We start from the raw sequence: 15,854 nt of genomic DNA, 5'->3' as shown, positions 1-15,854 counted from the left end.
GTTCGCGTCTGTGAGGTTGAATCACCTTTAAAACCGAGCTCCAGGCAGCCTCAACTGCCTGCTCCATCTCAGATGTGGTCGTGGACATCAGTGTTTGAACCCCAGGTCTCCACTCCCTTTACACACACACACACACACACACACACACACACACACACACACACACACACACACACACACACACACACACACACACACACACACACACACACACACACACACACACACACACACACACACACACACACACACACACACACACACACACACACAAAATGTTCATACAGCCGCCCCTGTATAAACATTGCCAGAATGTAAACCGAGCACGTGCACGTCCCTCTACTGTCCCGCGGTGTAGGGCTGATCAGCTCCAGAGCTCCAGCAGCCAGGTCGGAAGAATGATGCTATAAAGTTGCCAAACGTTTTTCCACTTATTTCAAATTGTTTTTAGGATGAAGGTAAAAAAGCAAGCAAGTTTTTTTCAAACTGATTTAAGTCTGCTTCCTCGGGGTCTGTGTCACCCTCCTCCTGCTTGGTTCTCCTTCAGACGCTCCTCCTAAGGACACCGTCTCTCATGGACGGTCGACTGCTTCTTCGGACACTTTAGACCAGGGGTCGGGAACCTTTTTGACTGAGAGAGCCAAAAAACCCACATATTTTAAAATCTGATCCTAAGAGAGCCATATGTATATTTTAATACCAAAAACAGCTAAATGGAAGAGAAAGACCAACAGCTTTAGAGTACAATAAGACTGAATTTATTTTGAACAACATACTTTGCTATAACAAAGTAACTTAATAACAAGAAAAGTGCTTCTTAATTATAATGCTACTAAACGTGACTGCAGGTTCGTCTTAATGTTTTCTAGGTGCGAGAACGACTGTCCATTGTCAATATTATAACAAGCAGCTGGTCTCCAGGCTGAAGTTTTTTTCTGTCCATTTGTGTTTACTTGCCAGCTCTGCTTATTTACCCACATGTCCGAAACTACTGAAATACTTTGCTGCATTTATGTCATTCACCTGTTGTTTCTCCACTTGATTTGACATCATAATGGTACTAATGGTACGATCATGTACAGTTCTTGCTGAGAAAGGCATATCTTTTATCCGTTTGATTATCTTGTCTTTATCCTTAAAGTCGTCAAAAAGCTCGTTGGCCACATCAAGCATGAATGATTTGGCGTATTCGCCATCTGTAAACGGCTTCCCGCTTCTCACAATTGTTAAAGAAGCAGCAAAGCTAGCCGAATTGTAATCACCTTGTTTGGCCCAGACACGGAGCTGCTGTTGACTAGCCTGCACTCTGGACACTAGTTCTTGACAGGCCTTCTTTCTGTCATCTCCCGCTGGATATTTCTCTGCAAATGTGGCATGGCGTGTGTCAAAGTGTTGCTTTATATTTGAACGTTTCATCGATGAAATTTTATCATTGCATAAAAGACACACTGCACAACCTGCTCTCTCCACGAAGGCGAATTCTTCTGTCCATTCCTGCTGAAACATACGGTAATCCTCATTATTTTTTCTTTTCCTCATCTTCTTGGTTAGAAGGGTTCACTCTGCATAAACAAGCTAACCAAAAACGAGGGAATATTACTTCTTGGCCTCAAAGTGACGTGTGCAGGCTGTTGTAAATTATCCAATAAAATTAGACTTTTAGGGTATCGGACCCTCCCGCACACCGGAGTACAGAAAGGATTGGCTCTTTTTTGCGTGCCAGCGCGAAAAGTTGCGGGGGAAAATATCTTAAGATTAAAATGTGTGTGGATTTTTTTTTATTGTGATGGCTTTTCCTGTAATTTTTTTTTTTTACTAAAGTAACATTATTAGTAAAAATATTGATTAATTTTTCTGTTAGGAAATTTTCAAAGAGCCAGAGGCAGTCATCAAAAGAGCCACATCTGGCTCGCGAGCCATAGGTTCCCGACCCCTGCTTTAGATGATCAGCCACATGCTCTCCCTCCAAAATGTATACCTTTAGGTTTGAAGCTGGAACCTGAGATCTGAGTGATCAGAGGACGTGGAAAACCCTGGAAGATTAGGTCTCCTCCAGAGGAAACACTGGATGGAGAATAACCTGCTTTGGTTGGATGTCCCAGTGGTGGTTTACGGAGATGTCTAAGTGTACCAGGCCCTATGTCTCCAGATGAGCTTTAACGTGATTCACCTTAGTTGTAATCGATTTTGATCCCTATTACTGGACTTTAGGAACCAAAAGTGGAAAGTAAAGGTTTGAGATCCACGTCAGATTCATCCACCCTCCCGTTCACGTGTCTGACGGGGATTTCTGTGACCTCCTGCCGAGCAGTTCAAATAATCGGGCCGTCACTGCAACTTGCCTTTATGTAGCCACATTTTACTCCATCACTGTCTGTCAAAGTGAAGGGTCATTTTTACGTGAACACACACACACACACACACACACACACACACACACACACACCAGCCCCCTGCAGGAGCACTATATCTCCAGCTACAATGTGTGGTGCAGCTGAGCAGTAGCATCCTCTGCTGGGGAAAGCAGAGACCTACAGGATGCTGGCGTAAGCAAAAACTGGATTCCCAGTGTGTTTAGTGTGTGTACGGTGTGTTACTATGTATCACACTGTTTCAAGGTGTTTCAGTGTGTGACGGTGTATCGCTGTGTCACCAGAGGGAAAGCCATCCTCCAGGGAGTGGATGGATGACAGTGAGCTCTTCCTCTGTGACACCACTCATGGCTGGTAGCTGCGCGTGTTCCAGTGAAACAGTTGTTTCCCCTTTCACCTCGTGTCAGTATTGACAATTCAGGTTTTGCTTTTGGCACCGGCAGCGTTTGATGCTTGCAGATGCAATTTGAAAACAAGCCTGGCACTGACCTAAATACTATTGTACCCCGCTGAGGCGACCAATGAAAGTTCAATGACGTCCCTGTGTTTGGATGAGCTTATAATCTCCTTCTGTTCAGGAACTATGTGTTGATGTTAGTGTAGCAGCTTTCACAAATGTAGGCACGGAATACAGAGGTTTGTTTGAAATGGGTTTGAACCATAATCACACTGACAAGTCGCCCTCTGATGGCAAAGCCGCCAGTGAATCTTTGACGATCCACAGAGTCAAAGGTGTGTGTATGTATGTATGTGTGTATGTGTGTGTGTCTGCGTGTGTGTGTTTGTGGCTCCAGGATCCTCCCCCGGCCACCGAGGCCCATCACTCAGCACAGGACAGTCCAGCTTCTCACACCCATGGTCACATTTCACAGCTTTACTGAGTAAATGTTATTTATTTTATATATTCTGTAAACTCCATATGCCTTTTAATTGATGTTAATTTGATTATTGGTTAATAATAAATGAATATATGTCTGATGAAGGGTTTCGTGTCTTCTCAGTGCGTGGATAGGATAAGATATACTTTATTGATCATCATAGGGGAAAGTCTTTGGTTATAGCAGCGCAACAATGACAGTATCAATAAATATGGGTATCAATATAAACAGAGACAACTAAGATAGCAAAAGACGTCCACAAATAAATAGACAGCAGAGTGAACAAAAACATGGTTAAGCATAGACAACAAAATGAAAAAAAAAAATGTTGAACACTCCAATCGCACGACACGTTTTAAATGTAACATGTTTAAAAGATGACCGTTAAGCCTTTTGGTGTGGAAGTAAACACAGGCTCCCCGGATGGGCTGTGCGGGCTCACCTTCCCCACTAAGGGGGGACAGAGCGCCGTTGTAATATGGATGAGAAAAAAAAAATATTTTTTTTTTCATATTTTTTATTGGGCACATATAGTATAAACAGAAAACACATGAACAAACAAACACGGCTAAATAGAATCGAATTTCAATGATATAAACAGGCATGAGGAAACATTGGGATATTAATTTCGTATGCAATCAATTAAATGTAAGAGTCAACAGGATTTTAGGCCTGTGAGAAATACTTAATTCTAGAAATAAGGTGGAAAAACTATATAAATTCAAATAATAACATTAATAATAACAATTTAAAATGAGAAAATGGCAAGGGGAATACAATATGTATTGAACTCGGTGGATCTAAAGGAATATCAGTCATAAATCTGCATATTTTTTGTTTTTTGGATGTTTCCATAAGTTTTAAGGATTTTAAATTTTAGAAAAAAAATTAAAGGATTTACAAGGATGTCGCCTAAAAGCAAAACCAATGTTACTTTTCATTCATCTCTTGAGAAAGAAATTGGTGATAATGGAAATGTGTCCATTTAATTCAATTATAATCCAAATTTAGCCCAAAAGCCTTGTAGAAGAAGAAGAAGAAGAAGAAGAAGAAGAAGAAGAAGAAGAAGAAGAACCCTCTTTACCCATCATGCACTTCGGCGCTCCCCGCTTGTCAAACCCTCGCGTTTAAACGGGCTCAGAACACACAGATCCTGAAACATGATCCTCCCCGCGTCCCGCAGCGGCCGGCGGGTTATGGTCGTTCGCATCCGTCAGTTTCTGGACGACAAACCGCACAGTAAGAGGCGCGGGGAACCCTTAGTGAGATGCGCCATTCCGTGCTAGAGTGCCGGGGCTTTTAACGTGTGCGGATTAAAAAGGGCTTCTGCCGCGATGGCACTGGCGGGGACATGTTCACCTCCAGCGGAATCGACATCAAGAGATTTCGGAAGCACAATTTTTTCGCCCCGGGACTGCTGGTAGTCGTCCACTCCGGCGTCCCCGTAACTTTGTCGAAAAACAACACTTTCCACCACTCGACGCATGTAATTTAATGAAATATTCCTAAGTACAAGACAAGTGCTTGATCACATTGACGTGGTACAACGTGCACGAGATAGCAGTATAGTCGCATCAAGATGTTCTAGGGATGGAAATCTAAAGATATAGGATCAGTACAGACGTCTATGTTTACTCTCTATAAAGTTAAGTGTCAGGAGTGAAAACAGCAGCACAACTGAAGGGCCGACAACAGGAATGACACCATGCTTTGGAATAACACGATGTGCACGGAATAATCGGGAATTCAGATGCCATTGGTGAACAGTAATCATCATAGGATAAAAAATGTAAAGAAACTCAGTGAGGTGTAATTAAAGAGTTTATTATATTACAGTCATTTAGCAGACGCTTTTATCCAAAGCGACTTACAAAAATTGCAATTCAACGTTTGTTTATACAACCAACATGCACTTACAGCAATGGATGATCTAAAATGAATGACAAATACACAAGGAAAGCGTTTGAGGAGAAGGCCGTGTTCAGAAGCAATAACATTGACATATTGACAAGTGCTCATTACAAGCAATAAGACTATTGGATTATGAAATGAAAATATACTCAGAAATGATCTGTAAACTCACAGACGAAACAAAAGCGCACAGCATAACAGGAAAGTAAACCGCAGGAAAGACATGGTCAGAAACTATAAAACAAACTAAAACACAATAAATATACCGTCAAGCAGGGAGCCAGGGAAGGGCAGCCGAGCGCACCAGAAGACGGAGGACTCAAAGTCCAGGAAGAGTGAAATCACTAGAAGGTGGAGGGTTTTATTCTGGAAAAATTGACATTCGCAGATCGCGGGTTTCATCCGAGACAATGAGAGGAGCATCCAAATCAATGCCCTGGATGGAGTCAGACGGCATGGCATTAACAGCCTGTATACTACGAGATCTGCTGAGTCCTGATGAAGTCTTGCAAGAACCTCCGAATCCTGCGGCTCCAGGCCAAAACGCTCCTCCTCAGATGGAGAAAAGCCTCCAGAGATGGAGAGAAGCCTCCTCGGCTGGAGAGGAGCCTCCTCGCCATTTCTGCCTGGGCGCTTAGCCTCTGCTAGGCGAGCTAGCGCTCAGCAGGAAGTCAAGCTACATGAAGCCAGTGCGCATGCGCGGCGTCTCTCCACTATCTAGGGATGCGTTTGTCTTCATAAACGGTAAGAGAGCTCCGCGTCCGCCGCCGGTGCCCTCCGGCGGGGCCGCGACCACCCCTCTGTCGGCCCGAACTGCCGCAGGAGCCGTGGGACTCGGCCGTGGGTCGCCGGCGGCCCCCAGCCCCGGCCCCGTCCCGTCTCACCCGCCTCTCCTCGAATGGAGGGGCAGCGCCGCCGTCGCGCCGTTGTTCGCCGTACGTGCCGCCGCACGGGGAGACGTCATTTTGAGAGGGAGCGCGGCGAGTTACGGAAAACGCGGAGTTACGGAAGGACGTACGGCCGCACGGCGGGTGGCGGAGCGCCGTCACGCTGGCGGCGCTCCGCCGCCCGCCGGGGGAGGCGCGCTGCCGTCCTCCATTCCGCACGTCAACGAACGCCCGGCCGCTAGCAATAATGGCTACCGCCAAGCCGCGGCTAACCGGCGCCGCTTTCGGCGGGGAAGAAGCGCGTTTCGGCCACCGCGGGGCGGAATCGCTGCCGGTCCTCCCGCCCGGATGAGCCGCCGCGGTCTGCTTCCCCCCCGTAGGGCGCCTCGCCGCCCGGACCGCGGCGGGTTCTAGGGGGACCGAGCCTTACGTAACGTTAGCTTGTGTGTGAACCCGGACGGGTTCGGCGGGACACCGGAGACAGATAGCACCGCGATCGCCGCCTGTTACCGGCAAGACGCCGGCGGGGGCTGGATACGACACAACGGGAGGAAAGCACTCATTCATTCATTCCTGGTCCGACCTGCCGGGCCCAACATGGGGGCAAACGGGTCTCAAGCTGCTGCTTGGTGGACTGCTCCTATTCATTATTATCAATAGTTTTCATAATAATAACAATAATAATTGATTATAAATCAGCACTTTATAAATGGACGGAGATAAGAGGTGGAAACACATTCATTTATGGATTCATGGGTTCCCAGTGTTTTGAGTGTGATGGTGGGGCACAGAGGTCACGGGGTCCAGTTCTCTCGGACCTGCTCTGATGTCCAGCACAGCCGAGCAGCTCACCACAGCCGCTTTCAACAATTTCCAATAGTATTACCAGCTGTAACTGGTGGATTTGACAGAAAGACGAAGTCGGAGACGTTTGCTTTAACCCACATCATCTCCTGCAGGGATGTTATCATTGAATCCCAGTTTGTAGTTCAAACTGAACGCAGACAGACCAACATGGATGATACCTGTAACCTTGGGAAGGTGTGGGATTCTGCTCAGCATGGTCACGTGCAACCTTCTGACTCCAGAACTAAACCTTAATGTTCCAAAATATTGGTATATCTGTTTTTAAGATCAGCGTAAACTTGTGACGTGAGCAAACCGTCAGCAAACCTCTGAATGACCTTCCACCTGGAGAACCAGGGGATCTCCCATTTCCACGTTCTGAAACCTAAATATGTATTTGTCATCCAGGAGGTCCGCACCCGCATTCTGAGATCACCCAGCAAATGGCCGGTTTGTTCATAAATATGTTAGAGTTATACCAACATGGATCTGCCTGGGAGAACATGATCGGAGTGAATTAGATACCGGGAGCTACGTCCATCTCTACCCTCTGGTGCTCGGAGTGCCAAGAACTTACGAACAAATAATGAGCCGGTCACCCAAAAGTGTAAAACACAGTCAAAGATATTTCATGACTTAATGAGCCAGAATGATAAGGAAAACCCCTGAAGTCACCCTTTGCTTGAGTTCAGCTAGGATGTAGAAGAAGTAACCTTCAGTAGAACAAAGTGACCAACTAAAGATTTACTTTAAATTCTCCAAAGAATCTAAAAAGATCCTTTGAGATGATCTAGAGAACTGGTGGGAAATAACTTAAACTAATACAGGAGACGGCTGTACAGTTCAAATAAAGTAACACTCAAAGGAGCTTCGTGGCCCTTCATGGAGCTGTAATGTTCTCCCTCTGGTTTCCAGATGGAGGACCTCATGCGGAGCGACGCCCCCGTCTGAGCCGGTCCGGACCGCCATGGCTGCCACCGAGGAGGTCACCGTGTCCATGGGGGAGGTGATGATGGGGACCGCCGACGGGGAGGGCGACCATGATGACCCCAGTAAGACGCAGGTCATCCTCCAGCTGCAGCCCATTCCCACGGGGTGAGAACACCACTGGATTCTCCTCAAGGAGCATCCAGACATCAGACCTTCCTCAGAATAGATACTTTTCACCCCACAGAGAATGGCTTCAAATGTAGAAAGGGCTAACTTGAATAAAATATAGCAAGAGTCCACCTTACGGTTTGGCGTGACATGATTTCAACCAAGAGAAGAATGATCCAAAATCCGTCAAGAGAGGACCAGAAAAGGTCAAGATATCGCTTGAATAAATCGAGGAATCAGAGGAACTTAAGCAGGACAGCAGATTGGAGAAGCGGACATGTGCTTGAGAACCAGGAAATCCCTGACAGTAAGACGATACCTTGTAGTGTCTGAGCAGCGGGGCTGGAGTGGGGTTCAGACGGAGAGAGTGTTCAGAAGTCTCACCAGCCTGTAAATCAACGTGAAATGAAATTGCTCCTCACTGTGCTGAGTACACAGTTAATTTATGTGACTTCTAAAGCCCCGAAACCGTGAAATTAAAGAGGAGCATCTCTTGAGTTTGAAGAAATGCAAATGAAAATGTTTGCCTTGCAGAGATGAAGCAGCTGAGACGGATGCGGCTGTTATGGCTGTGGAGGCTCATCCAGGTGAGATGCACACAAACTGGAGATGTTCTCCTCACAGCTGGTTCTGGTGTTTCACCAGTGACTCGCCGCTGCACACCTGCCTGGACAGGTCCTTGGTCTCTGAGTGCAAACATCACCAGCACGTTTACCCCGTTTGTCCCTCTCGTGTGTCCATCGCCATGCCATCTAGCTATCAGCTCCATCTTTTAAGACCGACACGCCACCAAAAAAGTAGTCCGCTGACAGTGGAGCAACCCTAAAGGGGCAACTTTGGATTAGCAGATTGGATGGTTTATACTGTATATAATAATTATTATTATAGTAATCGTAATGATAATAACAAAGGAGGTAGTTGTAATTGAAGTAATATGTCTTAGATTTATTTGTTTTTTAAATATTTATTGGGTTCAAAATGGAACAGTAATCACAGCAGTAACCAGGGACAACAGTATGTTCATCATATTTAGAAGATTAATTATAGTCAGCACGAACATGGGAGGGAAATTTAAAAGTTCAGTGACATGGATAAAGAAACACTACATATCCGTGATTGAAGATTGTCCATGAAGATGAACAGGAGGCCACAAACAGCAGGTCGCGCTTACAAGAATGAAGTTATTTCTCTTGTTTTTTTTCTCAAGGTCTTCAAAGAAGGTCGACCCCCCGACAGAAGCACTGCCAGTCGTAAACGTGCTGCTAACACACAGAATCAGAGTGTTTGAACCGATGAAGAGCTTAGAAGAGGGGAGGAATAGATTGTTACTGTGTGGTGTCCACCTGTAGGTTGTGTCTGATCCTTGGCCTCAGAAACACACTCCTCGTACGTAGCAACCCTCAACCCTGTCGTTATTCCAGACCAAAGTGACGGCGACGACGTGGAGATCGGCTGTCCAATCACGTGCGGAGACTGTAAGGCCGTGCTGCTGGTCAAGAAGTTTGTGTGTCCGGGGATCAACGTGAAGTGTGTGAAGGTAGGTAGGACTCGTAGGTCTGAAGGAGCTCCTCTGATTCAGAAGAACCTCACAGTACTCACCTTATCAAGTGGCATCCTGCTAGGAACTGTGAAGGGCGTCACGAGAAAATTATAGTTGGATGTCAGTGACTTTTCACATAATTATCGTATTTTTCGCACTATAAGGCGCACCGGAGTATAAGGCGCACCTTCAATGAATGGCCTATTTAAAAAAAAATCATATATAAGGCGCATAGAATAGAAGTAGTGGCTGGGGTTGTGTTGTGCATCCACTAAATGGAGCTGCGCTAAAGGGAATGTCAACAAAACAATCAGATAAGTCAGTCAAACTTTATTAATAGAATCAAACCAAGGTTATGACAACTCCGTTCACTCCAAAACAAGTTAGTGCATTCACAATACGGTACTGTATGTTGCTCTTACAGGTATTTGCGTCGCCTTCGTTGAAAACAATGCATTTTCAACTCAATTTGTTGCAGTTCAAAGTTTCATAAAACGAAAGCACCAAGAAGGACCGTCTCTAAATTCCTCGATGTTAAGTTCGCGTTTTTGTCCTCTAACTTTAGCCATCTCGCTTTGTTCCCTCGGAAACTCTGTGTAGTCGTCTTTACATGCCGCAGGTCATCTTGTCGCTTCCTCCACTTCCACGCCATTGATTCATTAATGTTGAATTCTGTTGCGGCTGTTCTATTCCCATGTTCTGCTGCGTGACTGATAGCCTTGAGTTTAAACTCTGAGTCGTAAGCGTGTCTCTTGAAGGGAGACGTTTTGGGGTCTCATGAAAATGCACGATTCGCACAGTCATATATCCCAGCATGCACCGCGCGGTACTTATTCTACGGGAGAAAATGGAGTCGGCGGCTGCTTCCCGTAGTTGCGAGACCTGTTGCGGCTCATTATTGATCCATATATAAGGCTCACCAGATTATAAGGCACACTGTCGGTTTTTGAGAAAATTAAAGGCTTTTTAGGCGCCTTATAGTGCGGAATATAAGGTAACTTTACTCCCAGTGTTGTCGGAATACAACTGTAATGTCGGGGGTCAGTTATTAAACACAGAACTTTGTTTGATGAGGTCAGGACGTCTGACAGCAACCATGTTCAGATGAATCCGCTCATATTCTACAGCCATTCCCTGGTGTCTGTCAGATGGTGCTTTTCCTCAGAAACCAGTCTGAATCTTGACTGTGGCTCTTAAAGAGCCAGAGATGAGCAGACAGAAAGTGTGTGTTGCCTCATGCATAGTCTGGGAACGTGTTTCCATGTCCAATGAAACTCTTCCTTTGCCATCCCCAGTGCAGCCAGTCAAGTAGGGACCAATTAAAAGATGATAAACACATCGCTAGAGGCAGACAGCGTTTCCCCCCTGCATCGAGGCACACACAAACGCGACACAGAGAAATTGTTCCAACTGAATTCGGAGGAACGCCGACCGGTTTCCGAGTGAGCTTTAGCTGCCAGTTAGAGGCCAGAACCAGCACTCAGTCATCCAAAGCCCTGGACTCTTAACAACTGTCACTTTATGATTTGATATTAGAGCACCAAGTAAAGCCCAAACTCTGTGACTCAGGAGTCACTGACATTGGGTTTCCGTCCAGGGCGGGTGTTGGAGCCTCTGCTGCAAAGCAAACCTCCTCTCATTACCAGCTACCCAAACTAACTCCTCGTCTTCCCTCCCCGGCAGTATGAGGAGCAGCTGATCAGCCCCAAGCAGTTTGTGCATCTGTCTGGGAAAGCCACGCTCAAGGACTGGAAGAGGGCCATCAGGATGGGAGGGGTGATGCTGAGGTAGGAGCTCGCTGCTCACCGTTCCGCAGAGGATGGGTGGACGGATGAATTTAGGGCCGTGCGCCGGGGCAGCGTGAGGGACGCTGGTTCGTTCTCATGAGGCCCCGGGACTGACCTCCAGGCAGATGCTTCTATGAACCGTCTCAGCTTCCTGAAAGTAGCCTTCGGATTGACTGTGCATGAGCAGCTCTACTCCGCTGACCTTTGGATGAACGTGTCAGGACATCCAAGGCTACCTCAGTGTAACCATAGCAACGGCGAACGTCATCCCTCGCAGACTAATTTAAGGAGGAACATATCTAAACCAATTAGCATTTCAGCGTTCCTCAGACATTAGCTAACTTATTGACATCTGAATGTTTTGCACCGAACTGTCGGCCCAGTGATCTCCAAGGCCTAGAATAAATGTCGGTGTTCTCAGTTAGTACTTCTGAGAAGCTGTAAGACTCTTGTAGACTGTGATGTGTTGGTTATTCAGTCCCACAGGAGACCAATAATCGTGAGGACGCTCAATGTTATTTAGGGTTTGCATGGAACACGCAAATGATTACTTACCAATATGATGGTTCACTTGTCCTGGAAATAGATCTCTGTTTTTGTGTGTGTGTGTGTGTGTGTGTGTGTGTGTGTGTGTGTGTGTGTGTGTGTGTGTGTCACTGCCTCATCTCTCCTCCTCACCGGCGCTGCAGTCCTTGTGACTCCAGCAGCCAATCAGATCGGCCTGTTCCTTCACAGCCGTGTTTCCATCTGTCGCTGTCCGGGAACCACGAACCTTTTCCAAAGGAGCTTCTGCTGTCAGCCGGTGGCTCTGGGACATTGGATACATCTGCCATCCTGTGTTAGAGTAGAGTTGATGTACAGCAGGAGAAGGGGCGCATCCATGTCTTGGCGTGTCACAGGGTGACGTGTCTGTCAGACATGAGCAGCTGCAAGGTCCTGGAAAGTCCTTTCCCTTTGCAGTCATCCCAGGAAGCGGCGGAACCGCAGAAGCACACAGCGGCCGTCAGTGTCGGAGGCGTCCGAGGAAGTCCCATACCTGTAGCATCGGTGTTGGGCGCCGTGCCGCCGTCCCTGTACGGCCGCCGCCCTGAACCTCCGCTCTCCGAGCCACTGACAGCCTTGTATTTTCCTCCACAGGAAGATGATGGACTCGGGCCAGCTGGACTTTTACCAGCACAGCACCTTGTGCACCAACACGTGTCGCAGCACCAAGTTCGACCTCCTCATCAACAACGCACGCTTCCCTCCAGAAGGCACGGGGCTGTCCTCATGCACGTCCTCCATGGGTGAGCGCGGCGCCGGTCCACCTTCGTCTGCTCTCTGCCAGCTCCTGTTGGCGGGGCCTCCTCGGCTCAGTCGGAGGATCTGGGTCTTCTCCGGTCCACTGTAGCTTTACCTTCCGAACAGCTCAAACAAACACATTGATATGTAGCCATTCAGATGAGGAGCACACGTCTGGAGAAACACTTGGAGTGTTGCAGATTCCACAGGCTGTCTCAAATCAGGGAGCTAAACCAACTGTACATCCAGAGGTTGTCACTGACTCTCTCCCAGTGTGTTTCTGGTGAACATTTCCTGTCAGGAAAGGGGCTCAACCTTCTGAGCCGGTGCAGCAACTGTTGACAGAACATCTCCCTCCTGCTGCAGGAGGCTGAAACCCGCGGCTTCCACTGGAGCCTGAGCCTCCCCTCTGCATGCTCTCCTGTTTCATACCTCTTTCACTTCTTTTGTGGAAGTTCTCCCATATCAGGTGGCTGGTTTGATTTCTGAAATGTTGGTTTCTTTTTCTCCTTTGCCGAAAGCGTGTCAGTGTCAGTCCCCGCAGGACCGATCGTGACCCGCTTCCTTTCCTTCCCTCTCTCCTGTGTGTATGTGCGTTGCCCTCCAGCCCAGGTGGTTGGTAACGGCGGCGCTGCAGGCGAGGACAGAGCCGACCCTTTGGGAGGAAAGGCGGAATGGACCTCGATGGAGTCTGCAGAGAAGAAGGAGTGCAGTGAGATCTCAGGTGGTGAAGGAACCCGCCCGACCCTCTCGCCGTCCGTCACGTCCAACTAAGACCGTCCTGTCCTCATTTCGACAGACGACACGCTCAGCTTCTGGAAAGGAATCGCCGACGTGGGTCTGCTGGGTGAGGTGGTGACCAACATCAGCACGGAGCTTCTGCAGCTGTTGAATGGCGTGCAGCAGCGCAGGGAGGCGGACCTACAGGATGCAGGTACCGACCCTCAGCAAACACGTCCCTGAGACGGCCGGTATTTGCAGTTACACCTTCTTCAACGCGCGCCATCAGACGACTGCTCAGGACCTCCGGTTCCCCCTTACCTTCGCCGTCATGGCCCTGCGTCACAGCTGCTTCGGCTGATAATGGAAGGGTTTTCTATTTCTCAGGTGACACTGAGAAAGATCTCCTTGTCATCCTCACACATGGACCTTCAGAAGCCTGCTCAGAGGTTTAGATCTTCCAATTATTATATGGTTGAAATGACCTTCTGGGTCCTGGTGTGGTAAAACATACTTTAATACAAAGGTTAAAAACCAGCACCACATGAAGGTTCTTCATACCTGGTCTACCTTCAGCGCTAGGACCAGCAGTAGAGCTCTGACTGCTCCTCGCACGCTGGAGGTCACAGGACAGCGTGTAAATTACTGAAAGCATCCGGACTGATCTCACATACCTTTGACTCAAACGTTCTTCACATCCCCTGTTTATGGATTTGACCATGAGTGGTAACTTTTGACCCTTCGCTTTTAACCTTTGGCTATACCGTGCTGATCCCAGACTCCTCTTTGGTAGAGGTGGCGGTGCTCAGTAACCTGGCCCAGGTGTTCGGCCTGCTCGACTCGGTCAAGAAGGTGCTGGAGAAGCGGAGGCAGCAGACGGACCCCAGCCAGGAGCAGGTGCTCAACACCCTCTCCAGTAAGTGGCCCCACATACCCGGCTCCGCGGCCTCTGTGTGTTTATGGTGTCCAAATCACCGATCTCATCTCCGTATCGTCTCACGCTTTGCACACCTTTCACCTTCTTCCTGATTTTCTCAACATTTTTCGCACAACGTAGGTTTTTCAAAGCAGTGCCGATAGATTTCCGCTCACGTCTCCCGTGTTTCAGGGATTGCTCCTACATCTTAGGTTATTGTTCTTTCCTAATCTTCTGGTACCTTCAGGTGATCCCCCGCCACTGTCACACCCACGTGCTGGTCCTCCAAGGATTAGACCCCTGAGCTTTTGCTTAACTCTACTGTTTTTACCTTCTCCATCTTATGATAGAAAACAGAATCACCTGCCGTTGGGTCAGCAAACCTCCCACTGAATGTTGCTGGTAGCGTGTGTTAATGAGTGTGTCGCTCCCGTGTGTGTCCGCAGACCTGGAGGTGCAGCTGGCGGAGCAGAAGAAGCAGCAGCAGGTCCGAGCCCTCCTGTCCTGCCCGCAGACGACCAAAGCCAAGCCTCCCGGCAAGCGGCAGCCTAAGCGTCCTCGCCTGCAGAGGCCGTCGTCGTCCGTTCCCCCGCAGGCCGCCCTGCAGCCCCAGCAGTTCACCGTGCTGTCGCCCATCTCGCTGTCCACGGTGGGCCAGCCCTTCACAGTGGCCGGCCTCCCCGTGGCCTCCCTGGCCCAGTCCCCGAGCACCGTCACGCTGCTCCCCGCCGGCTCGCAGCTCTTCACCCGCTACATGGTGGCCGGGGACGGGAAGGCCGACACCATCACCCTGCACCCATCCTCGGGCGTGACGCTGGTCAACGCCGCCGCCGTGCAGGACTCCGGCCCGCTGGGCGCGGTGATGAGCCCCGTGGAGCTGCTGCACCTGAGCCAGCAGGCGGGCGGCGCCGAGGTGGTGCCGCTGGAAGGCCAGGTGGTGGACGGCGCCGTGCTGGTGCAGCAGCAGGTGATGCAGGGCGAGGCGGAAGGCGGCCAGGAGCACACCGTCATCGAGATCAACCCGGCGGCGGCGGAGCAGACGGTCGGCGTGATGGAGCTGCAGCTGGCCGAGGAGGCGGCCAGGGACGGCACCGCCGTGGTGGTCCGGAGTGGCGTGGAGGTGACGGTGGCCGCGGAGGGAGGGGCGGCGGCCGAGGGCCAGACTGACGGGGTGCAGGGGCTGCAGCTGGACGCTGCCGGACATTTGTCACGCGTACAGATTGTCGTAATAGGAGACAATTCTCAGGAAGACAACAAGGTGAAATGAGTCCCGTCTTCACGCGCAGACCCACCTCTAGGACACGGCTCCGCTCCGCCCTGCGCACACAGGAACTGCAGAGCATTTTATTATTTTTATACTGAACGGCATCATGGCAGCACAGAAGCTACCTTTCTGTCTGTTTAGTTACTTAAGGATGAATTGTGCTAATTTTTTCTTTGCCAGTTTATAGTACACTTAAATTAAATATTTTGCTCATGGATATCCGGTTGAGGACCATGCAGAAGTCTCCAGAGACGAGTCCCGGCAGTTGTAAAGCACAGCGGCGTGGAGGACGGTAATAAAGCATTCCCCAAAAGGATTTTACATTTTGGTTTCGTAGGAACGGAATTAGATTTA

At 48.8% G+C, this 15,854-nt stretch overlaps 1 protein-coding gene and 1 non-coding gene across 5 annotated transcripts; both read left to right on the top strand.

Annotated features, from left to right (window-relative positions):
- Positions 1–4,565: 4,565 nt before the first annotated feature.
- Positions 4,566–4,694, top strand: LOC147216409 (U11 spliceosomal RNA). Its single transcript, XR_015109196.1, has one exon. It is a non-coding gene; the product is annotated as a U11 spliceosomal RNA (small nuclear RNA).
- A 353-nt stretch (positions 4,695–5,047) lies between these two features.
- Positions 5,048–15,813, top strand: gmeb1 (glucocorticoid modulatory element binding protein 1). Of its 4 annotated transcripts, none has more exons than XM_086178119.1 (10): positions 5,048–6,096; positions 7,810–7,989; positions 8,527–8,579; positions 9,414–9,529; positions 11,216–11,319; positions 12,457–12,605; positions 13,208–13,324; positions 13,400–13,534; positions 14,099–14,236; positions 14,683–15,813. In XM_086178119.1, the coding sequence occupies exons 2-10, from the start codon at positions 7,862–7,864 to the stop codon at positions 15,501–15,503; spliced, it is 1,761 nt and encodes a 586-aa protein (XP_086034245.1). In that variant the 5' UTR covers positions 5,048–6,096; positions 7,810–7,861; the 3' UTR covers positions 15,504–15,813. The 4 variants fall into 4 exon arrangements, with proteins under 4 accessions (XP_086034245.1, XP_086034247.1, XP_086034244.1 ...); XM_086178121.1 differs by having other exon boundaries at positions 5,529–5,905; positions 14,114–14,236; XM_086178118.1 differs by having other exon boundaries at positions 5,529–5,905.
- Positions 15,814–15,854: the final 41 nt, after the last annotated feature.

The sequence above is a fragment of the Fistularia commersonii genome, chromosome 30 (assembly GCF_037954325.1).
Source record: "Fistularia commersonii isolate RoL2024-O1a breed Wild chromosome 30, RoL_Fcom_v1.0, whole genome shotgun sequence".
Classification (NCBI taxonomy): Eukaryota; Metazoa; Chordata; class Actinopteri; order Syngnathiformes; family Fistulariidae; genus Fistularia; species Fistularia commersonii.
This window is presented reverse-complemented; position numbering and strand designations above follow the sequence as displayed.

Bases quoted from the DNA above. Each gene is read 5' to 3' on its own strand.
- gmeb1 (XM_086178119.1), top strand. From the start codon at position 7,862: ATGGCTGCCACCGAGGAGGTCACCGTGTCCATGGGGGAGGTGATGATG. The intron at 12,606-13,207 runs GTGAGCGCGGCG...GTTGCCCTCCAG, and splicing joins CTCATGCACGTCCTCCATGG to CCCAGGTGGTTGGTAACGGC. The intron at 14,237-14,682 runs GTAAGTGGCCCC...GTGTGTCCGCAG, and splicing joins GGTGCTCAACACCCTCTCCA to ACCTGGAGGTGCAGCTGGCG.